This window comes from Nansenia antarctica, assembly GCF_963989245.1.
Source record: "Nansenia antarctica genome assembly, chromosome: 15".
Lineage (NCBI taxonomy): Eukaryota > Metazoa > Chordata > Actinopteri > Argentiniformes > Microstomatidae > Nansenia > Nansenia antarctica.
Genome location: NC_137685.1, coordinates 19485175 through 19503248, shown reverse-complemented (window position 1 = coordinate 19503248; position 18074 = coordinate 19485175). Strand labels below are relative to the sequence as shown.

The 18074-nt window shown below is 45.9% G+C and overlaps 1 protein-coding gene across 1 annotated transcript; it reads right to left on the bottom strand.

Moving 5' to 3' along the window:
- Window positions 1-822: 822 nt before the first annotated feature.
- On the bottom strand, window positions 823-17311 carry LOC308171222 (zinc finger MYND domain-containing protein 10-like; the record flags this gene model as incomplete). The annotated part of the gene is made up of 15 exons (XM_080546065.1): window positions 823-839; window positions 1514-1647; window positions 1760-1983; window positions 2257-2464; window positions 2617-2677; window positions 3103-3186; window positions 3748-3853; window positions 9807-9982; window positions 10366-10460; window positions 11097-11185; window positions 11728-11880; window positions 12173-12226; window positions 12433-12549; window positions 16621-16726; window positions 17217-17311. The coding sequence occupies 15 exons, from the start codon at window positions 17309-17311 to the stop codon at window positions 823-825; spliced, it is 1719 nt and encodes a 572-aa protein (XP_080402191.1).
- Between the last annotated feature and the right edge of the window lie 763 nt (window positions 17312-18074).

The window sequence follows — 18074 nt, the reverse complement described above, 5'->3', positions numbered from 1 at the left end:
GCCCACTCAGTGTGAACGGTGTAAAAGCAATATTGAAATGGTATCATATAACCAAACTGGTTTTATAACTGTAGTATAGTACTGTCATTTGCAATAACAGACACAGTCATGTTTAATTACTGATAACATTTAATTTTTTTAAAAAACATTTTTTATTTAAATTTCTTTATTTTCACATATGAATGACATTTTAAAATGTATGGACATCTTTGTACATTTGTGTTGCAATCTTCTTATGTCAAATGTGGATTAGAAAAGACAAATGTCAAAACAAAAAATAACTCAATGCTTAATCTTGTGTTAAGTTTAGGTCAACCTTAAAGTTGTGCATTACACATTTAGTGCTAAGACAGCTTGCCATCATTCCTACAAACTCACCTCACAGCGCATTGTTGACAGATTGCAGTTCATTGACAGTTAAGTCTGCGTGCAGCATGGGTTCCAGTCTTTCCATTTTCTTATTGCAGTATAAGTAGTTACTGAAGACCGACAAGTTACCATTGCTCCTGCCTGTCCGCATTTCATCAAACCATAAAGAAATGCAGCTGTCATAGCACTGAATGAGGTGAAACTGTAGGCGTGACAAACTGAATGACGTCAAATTGGCATGACATAAGCTGAATCTTATGTTTGCGTACATCCCCTATAATAGGGGCCCGATTACAGGCACCTCTGGGACATGAGGATGCCTCTAAGGGTGGGGGTGCAAACATGTTTGTGAGGGTGGTAGGATGTCTGTAAACTGGAGGTATGTCTGTAGTGGAGGGGGCAGAGGGAGCTGCTGAACTACAGCTGTCTGCATCAGAGTCTCAGAGCCCAACATCACCCTGATCTGGAGCCTGCAGAGGTGAGAGAGAGAGGGCAGAGACACTACACACACACCCACACACACACACACACACGCACAGACACAGACACAGACACAGACACAGACACACACACACACACACACACACACACACACAGACACAGACACAGACACAGACACATATGTGGCTGTTATATACTCGCCAAATAGACCACTAGCCCATACCACCTAAAAACAAGTGAACTACATAATTGGCAGTTCATGAGAATACACACGTGAAATGTGAGAGATGAAAGCACAAGTAATGCGATGGAACCAGACACAGATTCTACCCAAAGTTGCTCGTTATTATTCGGAAAAAAGCTATGATTGACATGTCTGTGCGTCAGCCATTATGTTTCTTCAAATCGATTCATATCATTGTTGATGGCCACAAAATAAAAATGCCCATTTTGTTTGCAACATAGGACACTCAACTCACGATTCGATACGATTTTTCTTTTTAAGTAATTTTTTCTGAGTGGGGCAGTCCCACTCATATTTCTAATTTTATTGGACAGATATAGTGAAGACAGACAGGAAAGTAAGATACATATACCGATAATGACATCTCTGTACACCTCTACTATCAGGGTAGAGTGTTGGGATCAGGGCAATATGCAATTGGGCAGCTATATTCTGTTTTACACTTGACATGTGTCTTACCTTGGTGTGAGCGTGGAGTCCAGGTGTTCTGTGTCCGTCGCTGGTCAAGTATGTCTAATAGCGGCCGCGGGAGAGTCGACCAATTCTGAAACTCCAGGAAGTAACTTAGCACCTCAGGCTCCGCCTTCTTCAGCCTGAAACCAATCAAACACAACAGACGATGTAAAGCAGTGACATTAGCTTATAAGAGTTTCTGTATGTGTGTGTGTGTGTGTGTGTGTGTGTGTGTGTGTGTGTGTGTCTTACATGATGGGCTGCAGGAAAAGGGAGGGCTCCAGTCCTGCCTGCAACAGAGCGGGAAGCCAGTAGAGAGCAGTCCGTAAGCCTGCGTTCAGCGCCACATACAACAGCTCACTCAACTCCTCTGGCGTGAACATGCTTCTGCTCTTCTCCTCTGGTCCGGATATGTTGATGCTCTTACTCAACTGCTCTGGTCTGGAGATACTCCTTTGCTGGATTATTTGCTGCAGCTGCTCGGGTTTGTGGGTGCAAATGGCATAAATCCATACCTCCTGATTTAAACTTGCCCCCGCAGCTAACAACAACCGGACAGATTCACTGAGAGAGAGAGAGAGAGAGACACAGAGAGAGAGAGAGAGAGAGAGAGAGAGAGAGAGAGAGAGAGATGAGGGTAAAGGTAAAGGTAAGACTGGTGGAGTGCAAGGGAAGTGTGTGTGTGAGTAATCAATCCATGTCACTCATAGTGTGTGTGTGTGTGTGTGTGTATACCTCAACACACACACAGAGCCGTTATCTCTGAGGGCGTAGGATAGGGGTGACTCCCAGCCAAAGACAGAGTTACAGTTCTGGCCGTCTGGGCTGAAGCCCTCTCTCAGCAGCAGCTCCACAGCGTGGCTCTGTCCATTCACCACAGCCATGTACAACGGACTCACTGAAGACTCTCCACGGTCACATGCACGATCCGTCACAGTAATAAGCTTGGCTAGGATACTGCAAGGACAAAGACAAAAACACCCACCGATCCACCCACCCACACACACACACACACACAAACACAAACACAAACACACCCACACACATGTGAGAAGATGCCATGTTTCTTTGAGCAGGAGAAAATATGTTTCAAATGCATGTTTGCATACCTGATGTGTCCGAACTGCGCTGCGGCGTGGATGGGGAGCTGTGGCCATTCGCCATGGCAGGCTAGGTTTGGGTCAGCACCGTGGGTGAGGAGAACATCCACACAACCCTCATGCCCTCCTTGAGAGGCTACCATCAAGGGCGTAGCCAAGTCCAATGCCTGGGCATTAACATTCGCACCTACAACCAAGACATATATTAATATGCAATATATCACAGTATTTATAGGCAGTATATTGGCTCCCATAATATTTATATATATATATATATATATATATATATATATATATATATATATATACACATACATATATATATATATATATATATACACATACATACATAGCATTGGATGCTTATCTTTCATCTTTTTTGTCGTGTAAACAACTGTAATGATTATGCACATGAAAAATATAAACAACTCCACCAGTAAGCCATCACACACAAGCAGCCATTTACAAAAAGCATACAGATGCAGAGCTGTGTACCTGCATCAATGAGGATTTGCAGGCATTCCTGCTGTCCGTACTGTGCAGCTACAAACAAGGGTGTGATCTTGTAGTCGTCATACACTTCAAGAATACACTTGCCCGCCAGGATACACACAATCTCCCTGTAACCCTGAGGAGAGAGTGGGAGTGAATTTCTGTGTGTGTGTGTGTGTGTGCCCGACTGGCCCCACCTCCTCTACACAGCAGTCGGGCTGCCCGATCACGTCTCTTCACAACACTGGCTCCCCGCTGGTGGAATGAGCTCCCCACGGCTGTCAGAACGGCAGAGTCACTACCCATCTTCCGTCGTAGACTGAAGACCTATCTCTTCAGGTTACATCTTAACTGCTCACAATGAGTTATGAATAGTCACAATGACCGCGGGAGGAACCTGCTGCTCAGAGTCAATGGAGAGAGGGAATCTTAGGTGAGAGTGCACAAGGTCTACAGTCACAACAATAGGGAAGATTGAGAGGGGGAGTAAATATCGTGGCATGTTTCAACTACCTAATTTGGCACCGTCCCCTTCATCCTCTCTATTTCACCAGAGCATAAATGGCTAAAGTGACAATGTAAATATTCATTTTTAACACCAAGCATGCAGACAGCCATCATCGCAAAGCTCTCCCACTCGTTTCTCACCTGCAGCCCTGAGGAGCACACGTACACACGCCGTGGCACCGAGCGCCGCAGCTTCGTGGAGCGCGTTCCAGCCACAGTTGTCTCTGCTGTCCACGCTGAGGCCCCTCTGGGTCAGAGAACGCACCAGCCCCCGGTCGCAGAACCTAGGATGGTAGGGGAAGGTAGGGCAATACCGCTACCTGATTGGTTGGCGAAGCACTCGTGAAGAGCCCCCTCATCGTGAAGAGCCCCCTCACTCGCCAGCCAATGAGGGGGCTCTTCATGAGTGCTTCGCCAACCAATCAGGTAGCGGTATTGCCCTACCTTCCCTGCTTCGCCAACCAATCAGGTAGCGGTATTGCCCTACCTTCCCTGCTTCGCCAACCAATCAGGTAGCGGTATTGCCCTACCTTCCCTGCTTCGCCAACCAATCAGGTAGCGCCGGCAGGCCCGGATTAACCCCCTAGGGTGCCCTTGGGTGACCAGACATGATGTGTGCCCCCCCCCCCCCCCCAACACACACACCCTCCTACTTTGCAAGTGAAAGTGTGATATTTACTACGGTTACAAAACCCATAGATTTACAAGAGCATATAACTACAGTACAGGCTCATCACAGTTGGGCCTAATGCCGTAGTATAGCCTTGACACTGATGCTCAAATCTGAATGCAACTCACATCACAATGCAACACGACTTTCTATATATAGGCTAATTATTTCCATCATAAATGGCCTGAGACTACATGCTAAACCATAACAAAGGGGGAAAATGCACATACTGTATACTACAATAAAACAAGCTCAATACCAACCAAGTCCAATAACGACTGTTGCAGGCATATAAGAATAAGAACATATTGTCTGTCAGCATTAATGAAGCGTACTACAGGTATTATGGAAATAAACAGCGCCTCTCTCTTTGCCACTCTGCTCACCTTCGTGATGCTGTATCAGACGTAGGCTATAGCCCTGTGATGCTGTATCAGACGTAGGCTATAGCCCTGTGATGCTGTATCAGACGTAGGCTAGGGATGGACGGTTTTTCGGTTAAACCGAAAACCGGGGTTTATAAAAATAGAAACGGTTTTTTATCAAAACCGTCTGAAACCGGATTTATTTATTTTTTATTTTTTTGAAGAATAAAATAGAATAAGAATACAACTGGAACATGTCACATGTTTGTCGTGTGTGAAAATAACAATGATACAGTCTGAATCTGCCGCGCAATGAGTGAGAGGTTTGGTCAGTTGTGAAGAATAACTGAGGATTAATATCTAATTGGGATTATATTTAAGGGTAACGAATCACTCTATGGGAAAGATAGTTGCCTTCAGTTATTGGTAGATAGGAAAGGTTTTTTACAATTACTCGCTTACATTTAATAAGATCATTTTCGCTGCTCTCTGTAAAGCGCATTGGGTCACTTCTGTGAGAAATGCGCTATAGAAATAAAATGTGATTTGATTTGATATCAATCAATCAATCAAACTTTATTTATGTTCTATAGCACAAATCATGCATTGAATGTAACTCCAAGTGCAGTATTTACTAAACCACAATATAATAAAACAAGAGCTATACGGATCAAGAGTGTTTGTGCACAGCGCCACTGTGTGAAGGCGCTACTGAAAGTGATGACAGAACGCATGTCTCAGAAGATACGCGGTCACTTAGTGACGCAAAGGTAGTTCTGTATTTATCTCTATCTGTATTAGTACATTTATTTTGAAAGCTCTATTTTGACAGCTCTACCATGGGCACTTTTATTTTGATGGGGCATTCTTTGTTGATTGACTTACGACAGTTCAGGACGAGTCAGTCTCGCGGCATGTGGTTTTTATGAAAAGCTTTAAGTATGTTCACTGCATAATTCTAAGTCTAATATTTCAGTGATTATTGAGCAGTATTCAAATATTTAAATACATTGAGCAGCAGCTGAAACTTTGTCTAAGAACCAAGATATTGAGAAAGCAGTTCATTCAATGAAGACGCTGTTCCAAGAGATGATCTTCCGTGCAGGCGTGCACCCTGGATCAGCGGAGCTGGTGTGTTAAGTGTTCATGTGTTTTCATGTATGGTGTAGCTTACAAAAGTCTGCCTTTCCACTTATATTTGTGAAACTAAGTAGCCTAAATGTGTTGCGACTGTGCTTACGGTGTTTTAATGGTGTTCGACATGAGTGTATTGTAGCAGTAGGGCTCAATTAGTTGAAATTGGCGCTCCTTTTTTTTTTTTTTTTTTTTTTTACTGTATTTTTCGGTTAACCGGAAAACCGCGGTTTTACTCTCTGACGGTTTTTCGGTTTCAATAATTGGAAACCGTCCATCCCTAACGTAGGCTATAGCCCTGTTATGCTGTATCAGACGTAGGCTATAGCCCTGTGCATCACACAGCCTGCCCAAATCAGCCACAGCCTCATATTAGCCCCAAATAATCATAAATAAGCCTTACCTTTAGCAGAACTTATTTTTTCTTGATTTTACGCAGGCAAAGTCGTTTACTAAATCCTCAAAGTCCATCTCTTTGACCAACTCGGATTCAATTGCCAGCAGGGAATCTTATTATTATCAGGCCTCTCTTATTGCACTATAGTTCTCTCTCAACGCTTTGGTAGAGTCAGTCCTACAACTCCATCTAGTACTGGACAGTGGTTTTAGAGTCCTGCTGATGTTCACATCCTTCTTTTTAAATATCCGGCTCCATCGGTGAGGGGATGCTGCACAAAACGCATACAATGACTGAAGTAGGTCAAAGAAATCACTCGCATCCTTACAGCTATTAATGCTGTTTACACCGACAACATGAAGGGAATGTCCAGCACAGGGCACGTAATGAATCAGGGGGTTTGCCTTTTCATTTTTTTTTTTTTTTTTTTTTCAGATTTTATCCCTTTTTCACCCAATTTGGTAGCCAATTGAACCCAACCTAGCATCCAATTATCCCCTGCCTATTGCATAGGATCCGCCGCACGACCCCGTGGCCGGCAGTCCCAGAAGAGGCCGCCAGGCAGACTAGCTGACTGGCTCCTCGAGCCCAGCACCGTTATTCCGGCACCCAGGGGGCGGTGTTGCGCGACGGATCCTTGTCCAGAAATACTCCTATACCGCCCTAGGAAGCGGCCGCCCAATATGCCGCTTCCCGTGTGCCTCGGCCATATCTGGATCTGGCGAGCCGGGATACGAACCCCGGCCCCGGTGGGCAGCATGCACTAGTGGCCAGTGCGTAGACCGCTACACCACCGCGGGGCGGGGTTTGCTTTTTTAAGATGCGCCTGGAGGCCGTTATATTTACCCGACATGTCTAACCCCAGGTCATGACATGAACCATTCTTACTCCACATTCAGGTCATGACATGAACCATTCTTACTCCACATTCAGGTCATGACATGAACCATTCTTACTCCACATTGAGGTCATGACATGAACCATTCTTACTCCACATTCAGGTCATGACATGAACCATTCTTACTCCACATTCAGGTCATGACATGAACCATTCTTACTCCACATTCAGCAAGACTTGCTCCAGTGTGGCTGTGAATGGGCTCGCTCGCTCTGCTACACACACACTGTTAACTTCGGTGCTAATTTTAGGCCTAGGTGAAATAAATAAAAAAGTCCAATTTTTAAGTGTGGCCGTATGTCTGGAGTCTTTGCCTTGCTTAGTTTTTCGCTTGGCAGAGCCACTCAGTTGTCGCCTGGACATTTGGATTTCTTCGTTGACGGCACTGCGTCATCGCGCACTTGTCTGTGACTGGGGGGGGGGCACTTACACCGAAATCGCAATTATTTATCTTTTTATACATGATAGCCTAAATATAACCGTTAGTTTTGTACCTATGTGGATGACTTCCAGTAAATATAGCCTATATTTAAAAAATGTGCGCAAAATATTTTAAAGGTCTCTTCATTGTCTGAATAATTTGGTGCCCCCCCATTGGCTGGTGCCCCAGGGCGTTCACCCGATGCAATATATGGATAGTCCGGGCTTGATAATTATCTCCTCCTCAGTCAAGTGGTAAGCTATGGCTGTGCTCTCAGTGACGGGGGAGGCTGGTGGAGGTAGGAACCAGAGGACAGGCTCATTGTAACACATGTATTACAATGAACCCGTCGACCTCCAGCAGCCTCCCCTGCACAGTCAGGAAGAAGGGAAAAACCTTGGAAATAATCCTATGAAGAAACCCCTCAGTGGAAACAGAGCCTGAATTAACCTCATCTGTCCTGTAATCAGCCAAGAGATCAGATAAGACTGTCAGAGGACAATCATCTGGCACTGACCATCTTCCTGAGATACAGCTCTGAAAGCTGAGGGTCAGGGGTCGCTAGGATGTAGCCGTGCATTATTGGAAGTGAAGTGAGGCAGTGTAACGAGGGTGTGTCACACAGTTACACGACTACACACAACTACCACAGTTGAGCCGATAGCAGGGGAGGCTGGTGGAGGTAGAAATGGGAGGACAGGCTCATTGTAATGCAGGGAATGGAACAGGGAATAGTATCAAGCACACATGTTTGCGTTCCATTATAATGAGCCCATCCTCCTGTTTGTATCTCCACCAGTCTCCCCTGGTATATAGCAAAAATGAAAATATATATCTCTTAGTAGTGGGAGATGAAGGTAACTAAGGGTTCTGATAGATAGATAGATAGATAGATAGCAGTGGCGGCTGGCCGATAGAGGGCGCTGGGGCGCTGCCCCCACCTTCACTTCCTAGTTCCCCACCTTCACTTCCTAGTTGCGATTTGTAAAAGTTTTTTTTTTAAATAAACATTGTTTATTCACAAAATGCGGCTGATATTCTATCGGCGCCTATCAGCATTCATTAAAAATCCTCCAATACAATAAACATTTTATCTGTGTGTGTGTAAAATTCACTGTTAAAATACATAGGGGGAGGCGTCGGGGCGCCGGTCAATGCAAGTCTATGGCAGGCCGAATACTTTTCGCTTACACGTCAGCTGTAGCAGCGCTCCAATTGGCTGTCTCCTATTTCTAGGCCGGGGCGCAAAAATGTGCGTCCTGAATATCCGGTTGTTAAGTCTGACGTCAAACGTGACGTTTTGCAATTTCCGGCTTTTACAAAAAAAGAAAACAATGTGGTGGTCTGTAAACTGTGCAGAAATGAAATGGCCTATCACAGGAGTACATCTGCAATGAACGAGCACCTCAAGCGAAAGCATCCTGGAGCTCTTTGTGAAGACAGATACCACCGTAAGTCAGCGTTGTATTTCTGTTCACTTTTCCGGCCGTGTATGAGTGAAAAAGGGATAGCTACTAGCTAATGTTACACAAGCAATGTAGCTCACCACAGTTTGTATGTCTTGTCTTCTGGTGTTAGTAACGTTAGCTATGTAGCTGGCTAGCTACGGTAGCCTATTGTCATTGTGGTGCTCGCACCTACTGTATGTTATCTAGCTCGTAGCTCGCATGCTACGTTAGCATCAATTTAGCTAATCATAACATAGCAGCGAGAGTATTAAGGCTGATCTGTGCATGATATTGCTGCATTCTGACATATTTCATGTCGCATCTCCCCCCTTTGATGGTATATGACGCTATAGTCAGTCGCAATGGTCCAAAATTCAAGTGCTTCGTAACACAGACGGGTGAATTTCATGAATGAAAGTGAAAGTTCTGTCACAAAACGCCGTTACGTATCCTCACACATGTTTAAGTGGGTATTGCGTGGGTAAAGTGAAATTACGTCTTTGTTTTGAGCGCCAGTGCGCGTTTTATGCGCGTGCACGCGGAAAAAAATTTGTGCACGCGGGGAAAAAAAATCGCGCGAAAGAGGACCCCCCCGCCACTGATGTGAAAAATCCTGGAGGAAACACTGCTGTGCCCCACCAAAAATGTTTAGCACCAGCCGCCACTGATAGATAGATAGATTGATAGATAGATCGATACTTTATTGATCCCTGAGAGAAATTCACAAGTTACAGAAGCTCTGACCACAAAAACAACAACAACAAAATAAAGTGACAATTGAATAATAATCCAAATAAAATATATAAAAATACAAAATAAAGACCAATAGACACGTGGGACCTTATCTACAGTAGAGAACTTGTTTACCTTCATCAGTTGGTTCTTGTTGTAGTTGTGGAAGTCGTACTTCCTCTGGCAGTCTTCCTTCAGCAGCAGGTTGTACAGAGCGATCCACACCTGGCCGTCCAGCTTCGTCATCTTCACACGGTCCTCCGGTGGAATCTTCTGCCATTTGCCACCTGCCATGTACTTCTCCACCTCGCCTGTAGGGGGAGACAGAGTACGGCTATAATGATATGTAGGGTAAGGGCCATGCAAGCTTAATTCATTGTTTAATGGAAATGAAAAAAACGGTATCAAAGTGTATCAGTTGTTTCTGTAGTGGCTATAAAGATCATGTTTATGTTAACTTCATGTTATCAAACCCAAAATTGTCTTTTGATCTATTTTCCAGATTGATGTTCAGTGACGTGTGTGTGTGTGTGTGTGTGTGTGTGTGTGTGTGTGTGTGTGTGTGTGTGTGTGTGTGTGTGTGTGTGTGTGTGTGTGTGCGTGTGTCTGAGCGTGTGCATGCACTTAGACTATTCACAGATTTAAGTACGTTAACATGTGACCATGTGCATGCATTTGTGTGTGTGTGACAAACCTGCAGTGTAGCGACTCCAGGGGCAGTTCTCTACCAGCTGCACCAGGACACAGGGCAGGTTATGAGTGCACAGCATCCTACTGATCACACTTATACTGTAAAACAACAAGGGCAACCATTTTCATCAGCAACATTACATTACTATTATCACAAGAATCTATATATCTAAAGATTCGTTTTTTTTTTGTTTTTTTTTCAATGTAACCTTTATTTTGGCAGGGAGTCCCACTGAGATCAAGGTCTCTTTTACAAGGGAGCATACATACAATTTAAACAAGAAAAAGGACCACATTGTTCAATGAATGTGCTGTCAAGCTGTGGGTGAAATCTGGTGAGACCATTAAGTCTGTTCACCAGATCAGTATCACCAATCACTTTTGTTTGTTAATATTTGTATTAATACTCCCAAAAAGATAGTTTTGATTAATCTACTGAACATCTACATGAACTACATAGTTGAGTTTTCTACAACAGCATGTTTGGATACTGGATTCTGATTGGCTAGCAACAGTGGTAAATATCCCAACAACCTTCAGTTCAGACTGCATTTCCAGTATCAATGCGCCTCCCAATCTGATTAAGAACACCTGTGCTGACCTACAATGCAATCGTTGATCTTAGTGCTTCAAGTCCCACGATGTAACACATTATCTAAGTCACATTCTCGAAGTCACATTATCTAAGTCACATTATCTAAGTCCCTAACGGACCCGTCCCAGTGAATCCCATACCTGTCAGTATGGTCTGTGATGTAGCACAGGACAGACAGAGCCTTGAGGGAGATATCAAACTCCAGTGTAGTATTCTGCCCCTGCAACTCCTGCATCAGACACACACAGCACAGTAGAGCTCTTACAACCAAAGGACCACCTCCTCTATCCTGGGTTAAACAACGCTCTACTTGCCTGGAATCCAGACGGCAGATTTTTCAGTGTTGTATTCATGTTTTTATGTTGCGTTTCCCTCAGATGTTTTCTTAAGCAGGGTACATTTACATTTGACATTCTTACCATTTAGCAGACGCTTTTATCCAAAAGTGACTTATAGTTAGATAGATTACAGGGACAGTCTCCCTGGTGTAACTTAGGGCTAAGTGCCTTACTCAAGGGCACACTAGTGGTGGTGTTCCCAGGTTGGGATTTGAAATCAAGACCTTCTGATTACCAGTCCAACGTGGAGGGGGTGGGGTTAGGGTTAATAGTAGGAGAAACGCTGGTGTTGTGTACTATTTAAATATTTTCACGTGATTATTGTTATATCTGTATAATAATAATATATGATTATATCACGTGTGATTTGCTCCTCTGGGATGAATACAGTTCTGTTCAACTGAATTGAAGTCAACACTGCTACACTCTTCACCTGTATGGAGGAGAGGTCTGCACTCGGTGTTCCATTAAGTCTGTCCTGCTTGGGGGTGTCGTCCTTGGAGGCTCGGCCAACCAGCAGGGTTAGTTTGCGGTGACAGTAATCAACCAGGTCCAGGACCGAGTCACCAGCTGCCTCACAGGAATCCTGTAACCATGGCAGCACACACAAACTGTATTCAGAGCATCCTATGATACACACGTGTGTTTGATACCATTCCTCATTCCGTCCCATGCATTAGAATGAGCCCATCCTCCAATTTCTACCTCCACCGGCCAACCCTGCACCTCACTGATGGTTCGATTGTAATTTACACAGTTAAAGTACACATATAAAATATACATAGAGCTTCACAATGATCCTGAGATGTTTAAAAAAAAACAAGCAAACTGCAAACATTGCTAGTGTTGTGCTGAGGCGTATGTAAACTACTGCTCACCTTATGATACATAACTGTTTCCAGAAGGTTTATGATTGAAACCTCGTGGCGAATCTGAATGTCAGACAATAGAGCAGAAGAAACAATGGAATGAACTGTCAGTATAACAACGACATCAGCATGTGAATACAGAATGTCAGTGGAGGTAGGAGGTGGTGCATTCCTTGCATTACACTGAGCCCCGTCCTCCGATTTCTACCTCCACCAGCCTCCACTGTAATATGATCACAGCGGAGGTCAGACACGGTTTCTCCTCTCACCACCATATACAGAGGAAACGTGCTCTTCGGATCGAAGTCCCGAAGCTGACAAAGAATAGGAAACACTTTTTGTTTCCAAACCTCCACCAGAATCATCTCATGGACCAAGGTGGGGATCTGAGGAAGAGGGAAAAGGAGAATGAATGTTGTCAATGGAACCAGCCAGGGCAATGAGTGGTCTTATAATTGATCCTTCCTTCCTTTCTAGACTGAATGAAATCACTGATCTGATATGATCTGCTATCAGATGCAAACTTGCACTGCGCCAGCAGGTCAGACAAGGAGGAATCAGAGCCAGGTTGAGCACCACAGTGCTACTGATCCCACCATTGCATCCGGTGAGAGAGAGCAAGAACAGCCTCCCCAGCAGGATTTGCAACCACATCTGCACGACCCACAACAGGAGCATCAGAGCAGAACGCCAGGTAGAGAATCCACCAAGGAAACCCCAGAGAAGCCAGACCGGAAACCCAAGATCAGGTGGCCAAAGGCCAGCGACAAGGATTCATGGAGAAGCTTCGACGAAAGCTTACATACCACCCTCCAGAACAGTCTAAGAGGCAGCACAACGTCCAAGCTGAACATCTTCGGCCATATCATCTATGAGGAAGGCAAGGGAAGATTTGGAGAGATGCCTCAGAGGAGGACCGTTCCTAGGCAGAGCGGGAGACGGGAGAGAGAAATCCTCCAGCTGGTAAAGGAGCGGCGACGTTTGCGGAAGGCATGGAGGAGAGCTGAGGAAGAGGAGAAGGAGGGCTTGCAGAACCTCTGGAGTCAGATCAGAACCAGACTCACCCACCTGAGGCGAGCTGAAAGGATCAGGAAACGTAGAAGCAACAAGGAAAAGGCAAGGACGAACTTCTTCCGGGACCCGTTCAAGTACGCCCGGGGTTTGCTTGAGGAGACGAAATCGGGGAAGCTGCAGACCACCGAGCAGGAGCTGGAGGAACACATCAAGGACCAGCTCAGTGACAGCCAAAAGGAGAGTCCCCTTGGTTCCCCAGGGCACGTACCGCTCCCACCCGAGCCCTCTTCTCAGTTTGACACCACACCCCCCAGATGGTCTGAAGTTAAGCAGGCGGTGGAGCATGCGAGAGCTGCATCTGCACCCGGACCAAATGGCGTCTCCTATAGGGTATACAAGAACTGCCCAATGACCCTGAAGCTTTTGTGGAGACTAATGGGCATTGCCTGGAAAACAGAATCCATCCCTTCAGCATGGAGCAGAGCAGTCACTACCTTCATCCCGAAAGAGAAAGACTCCCATAACATCAGCCAATTCAGAGGCATAGCCTTATTGAATGTGGAGGGGAAGATCTTCTTCTCAGTGATGGCAAAGCGCATGACCAGCTACCTCCTGGCAAACAATTACATCGACACCAGCTGTCAGAAGGCAGGCGTCCCAGGATTTCCTGGCTGCGTGGAGCACTCGGCTATGATCTGGGAACAGATCCAGACAGCGAAGCGGAGCAAATCAGACCTGCACGTCGTTTGGCTGGACCTTGCAAATGCATATGGGTCTGTTCCCCACCAGCTCATCCATTTTGCCCAAATTCTTCCACATACCACCGTGCATCCAGAGCCTACTAGCAACCTACTTTAACAACTTCCATGTATGCTACACAACCCAGGAGTTCTCAACGTGTTGGCACCGGCTGGAGAAAGGGATAGCGATGGGTTGTTCGATCTCCCCCATCCTTTTCACAGCAGCGTTTGAGATCATCCTAATCGGCGGAAGACAGATGGTCCGAGGAATCAGATCCCAGTCAGGTCTGCGACTCCCAGCCCTACGGAGCTATATGGATGATGTCACCACACTCCTTCAGACAGCAGCGTGCACAGCGAGACTTCTGAAGAGGTTTGAGGAGCTCCTAACATGGGCCCGGATGAGGATAAAACCAACTAAGTCCCGCAGTCTCTCAATCAGGAAAGGAGTCCGGAATGACAACATCTCTTTCTCAGTGGATGGCGAGAAGATCCCGCTGCTAGTGGACCATCCTGTGCGAAGCCTCGGAAGGCTTTACACGGCTGACCTTTCTGACAAGCACATGGCTTCTTCTGTCACTTCCCAGCTCTTGGACGGCCTGAAGAAGATCGACCAAAGCCTCCTGCCAGGGAAATTCAAGGTGTGGTGTTACCAGTTCACCTTATACCAACGTCTCATGTGGCCCCTGAAGTTGTGTGACATCACTTTAGCAAGAGTGCTGAAGTTGGACGCAAAAGCCAACAACTACATCCGCAAGTGGCTGGGCCTTCCCCGCTGCCTCACTAATACAGCGCTGTTTGGAAGAACCACACTGAAGCTCCCACTGAAATCCATCAGCCTGGGCTATAAACAGGAGAAAGTGAGACTCGTGTTCGAGCTGAGAGACTCACCCGACCCGTTTGTCCAACACAGCAAGGCCCAGGTTCGCACAGGACGCAAGTGGGATGCCACGCAGGCAGTTGACCAGGCCATCAATCGCTTGAAACACCAGGAGATCGTCGGGGTGCTGCAGCCAGGCAGGACTGGTTTTGGATGGGGATCAGCACCCAAGATGTGGTCCAAGGCAACGAGGAAGGAAAGGAAAGATCTAGTGATCTCTGAAGTCGTAAAGATCGAAGAGGAGTGCTACAAAATCAGAGCCGTGGGCCAACAACAGCAAGGAAGGTGGACAACGTGGGAGGCTGTGATCAACAGAGCCATCACATGGAAGGATATGTGGAGGCTGCCCCAAGCAAGGCTGAGCTTCTCGATCAGGGCCACCTACGACACCCTTCCCAGTTCCCGGAACCTGCACCTCTGGTACGGCACAGAGGAGACCTGCCAACTCTGCAACGCCAACAACCCAAACTTGCGACACATCCTCTCTGGATGCAAGGCGGGACTGACGCAGGGTCGGTACAGATGGCGGCACGACCGGGTGCTGCGCAAACTAGCAGAAATTCTGGAAGCACGCAGACTGGAATCAAACAAGAGCAGCCCAGTCACATCACAGCAGCGGATCCAGTTTGTCCGGCAAGGGGGAGAAAGTCAGGGCAGCAGCACGAAGCAGTGGTCCCTCCTGTCTCCTGGAGGAGAGTGGAACATGAGAGCTGACCTCGATCGACAGCTGAAGTTCCCACACGAGATCACATCAACCTCCCTTCGGCCAGATGTCGTACTCTGGTCTACCCCGATGAGGACAGTCATCATGGTGGAGCTGACCGTTCCATGGGAAGAGGGGATGGAGGCTGCCTTCGAGAGAAAGAAGGAAAAGTACACAGACTTGGCAGCTGCGTGCTCGCAAGCAGGGTGGAGGGCAGTCACCTATCCTGTGGAAGTTGGGTGCAGAGGCTATACAGGAACATCTACACAGCGGCTCCTGAGGTCGCTGGGGATCACAGGATCCAAGCTGAGAAAGGCGCTCAAAGACCTGGCGGAGGAGGCTGAACAAGGGAGCTTCTGGCTCTGGCTCAGAAGAAAGGACAAGGCGTGGGGGAAAGGAGGATCCTAGGGCTGGCTGCAGGGAGTGGCAGGGAGACGTCCCTGTCACTGCTCCACCACCTTGAGATGTTCCGGGATTAAAGGAGCGAAACATCAGTGAAGGGTGGCTCCCGGCTGACGACCCTGCAGTCAGCCCACTGGCACCGTCGGAGGTGCGACAGGCAGCAATGCCCAGCAGGTATACCCACCTGTGCTTTCATCTCTCTCTGACTCGATGGGTGAAGGCAATGCATGCTGTGCAAAGCGTGTTTAAACCAAACCCAATCCAAGCTAATTGAGTATGTTACTTCAAGGGGGAGGAAGGAAGGACGCATCGTTAGAGTATTCGAACGGGCCCCATCATTGGAAGCACACTACTAGTGTTATTATCATTATTATACTTGAATTATTCCAATTGGAACAAGATCGCCTGACTGTCTTAAGACATTGATATTCAGTGTCTTAAGACACCTCAAGATGTTCTGTGTCTTCAAGACACAGAAAATATGGCTCTTATGCTCCATGTCTTAAGTGAGTGCATGTGTGCATGTCTTCAGGTTAGGTCTTAAGACATCTTGACAGACAAAGGGACAGTTTCACAGACAAGGCTTAAGCCTAATCCTGGACTAAAAAGCATCTTCAATGGAGATTTTACATTGAAAGTGTGATTTAGTCCAGGACTAGGCTTAAGCCTTGTCTGTGAAACCGGCCCAAAATGTCTTATTTTGGTTAATTAAGCTCACCTTCCCGTGCGACACCAGGAGCTCCTTGATGAACTCGTCCTGCGTGAATGAAGCGACTATCGCCTGCATGTAGAGTTTTTCTATGTACTCGTGTTGTCTGAACCACCTGGCGATCAAGAAACACAACGGAATTAGCTACAAACAGAACATCATATTGCTGACAAATCGTGAGGTTCTATCTCCATTTTTGTCAAAATTGAGTTTTTCACATAATCTGATCCATTAGGTGTTTATTAATGCCTGTGTGGTGTTATTTTTAAAATGTTGACATTTTTGAGTTAGTAATTAATAAAATACAAAGGTTCCATCTCACTAAACATAATGGAACGTAAAAACGTTGACGCTCAATATCTCTGAACTGCCCTAAACGGAGATAGAACCTTCTCATTCTAAACGGAGATAGAACCTTATCATTCTAAACGGAGATAGAACCTTATCATTCTAAACGGAGATAGAACTTTATCATTCTAAACTGAGATAGAACCTTCTCATTCTAAACTCACGAAATTCAAAATGTAAAGTTCAGTTAGACTAGAGGCGAACCAGCTAGCCGCTAGCTAGTGTGTGTCCCTGCGACGCTGAGCAGCTTCACACACCTGGGAGAGCCCATCTCCTTCAGAGAGAACGTTTGCAGACTTCGGACGAATCCTTCTGCCTCTCCAGGCGAAAGTAACAAAGTAACTGACTCCATATCTCAGACTTGTTAAATAACAAAGCGATGTAAAACAACGTGTGACGTTTAGAAATAAAAGGAGCGAGTTACGATAACTGCCAAGGAAGGTGTTCACTTCTTCATCAGAGCAACACATCCGGGTACTTTGCTCTCCCGTAATGTCCACGCCCCTTTTTGGGTGATAGAAGTGTAGTTTGACTGGCGGTCAATGGACATTTCTGGTCTTCCCTACTTTAATCCGATAAAATAAGAAAACCGTAGTGCTTTTTAGATATTAGGAGCCCAAATCCGATGGCCAGTTAGGCAAACTATTATATAGTGTCATTGCCGATCAATGATCGACGTCGTTATATAGAGAAAATGAATGAAATAGGGGTTGATTCATCAGAGTAGTCATACGTCATCTCCCTGTCATCAGGGATTTGTAGTTCTTCAGTTGATACTGCATAGCGCCTAAATAGGTTAAAAGGGGTACCAGAGTGCAGACCAATCCCCCCCAAGCTCCCCATGTCCTTAAGTGATTACTTAAATGCTGCGTTTACATTCCCATATCAGAGCCCAGAAAGAGCTTAGCTATTACACGGCAAATCAAATGAAGAACTACAAATCCCTGATGACAGGGAGATGACGTATGACTACTCTGATGAATCAACCCCTATTTCATTAATTTTCTCTATATAACGACGTCGATCATTGATCGGCAACGACACTATATAATAGTTTGCCTAACTGGCCATCGGATTTGGGCTCCTAATATCTAAAAAGCACTACGGTTTTCTTA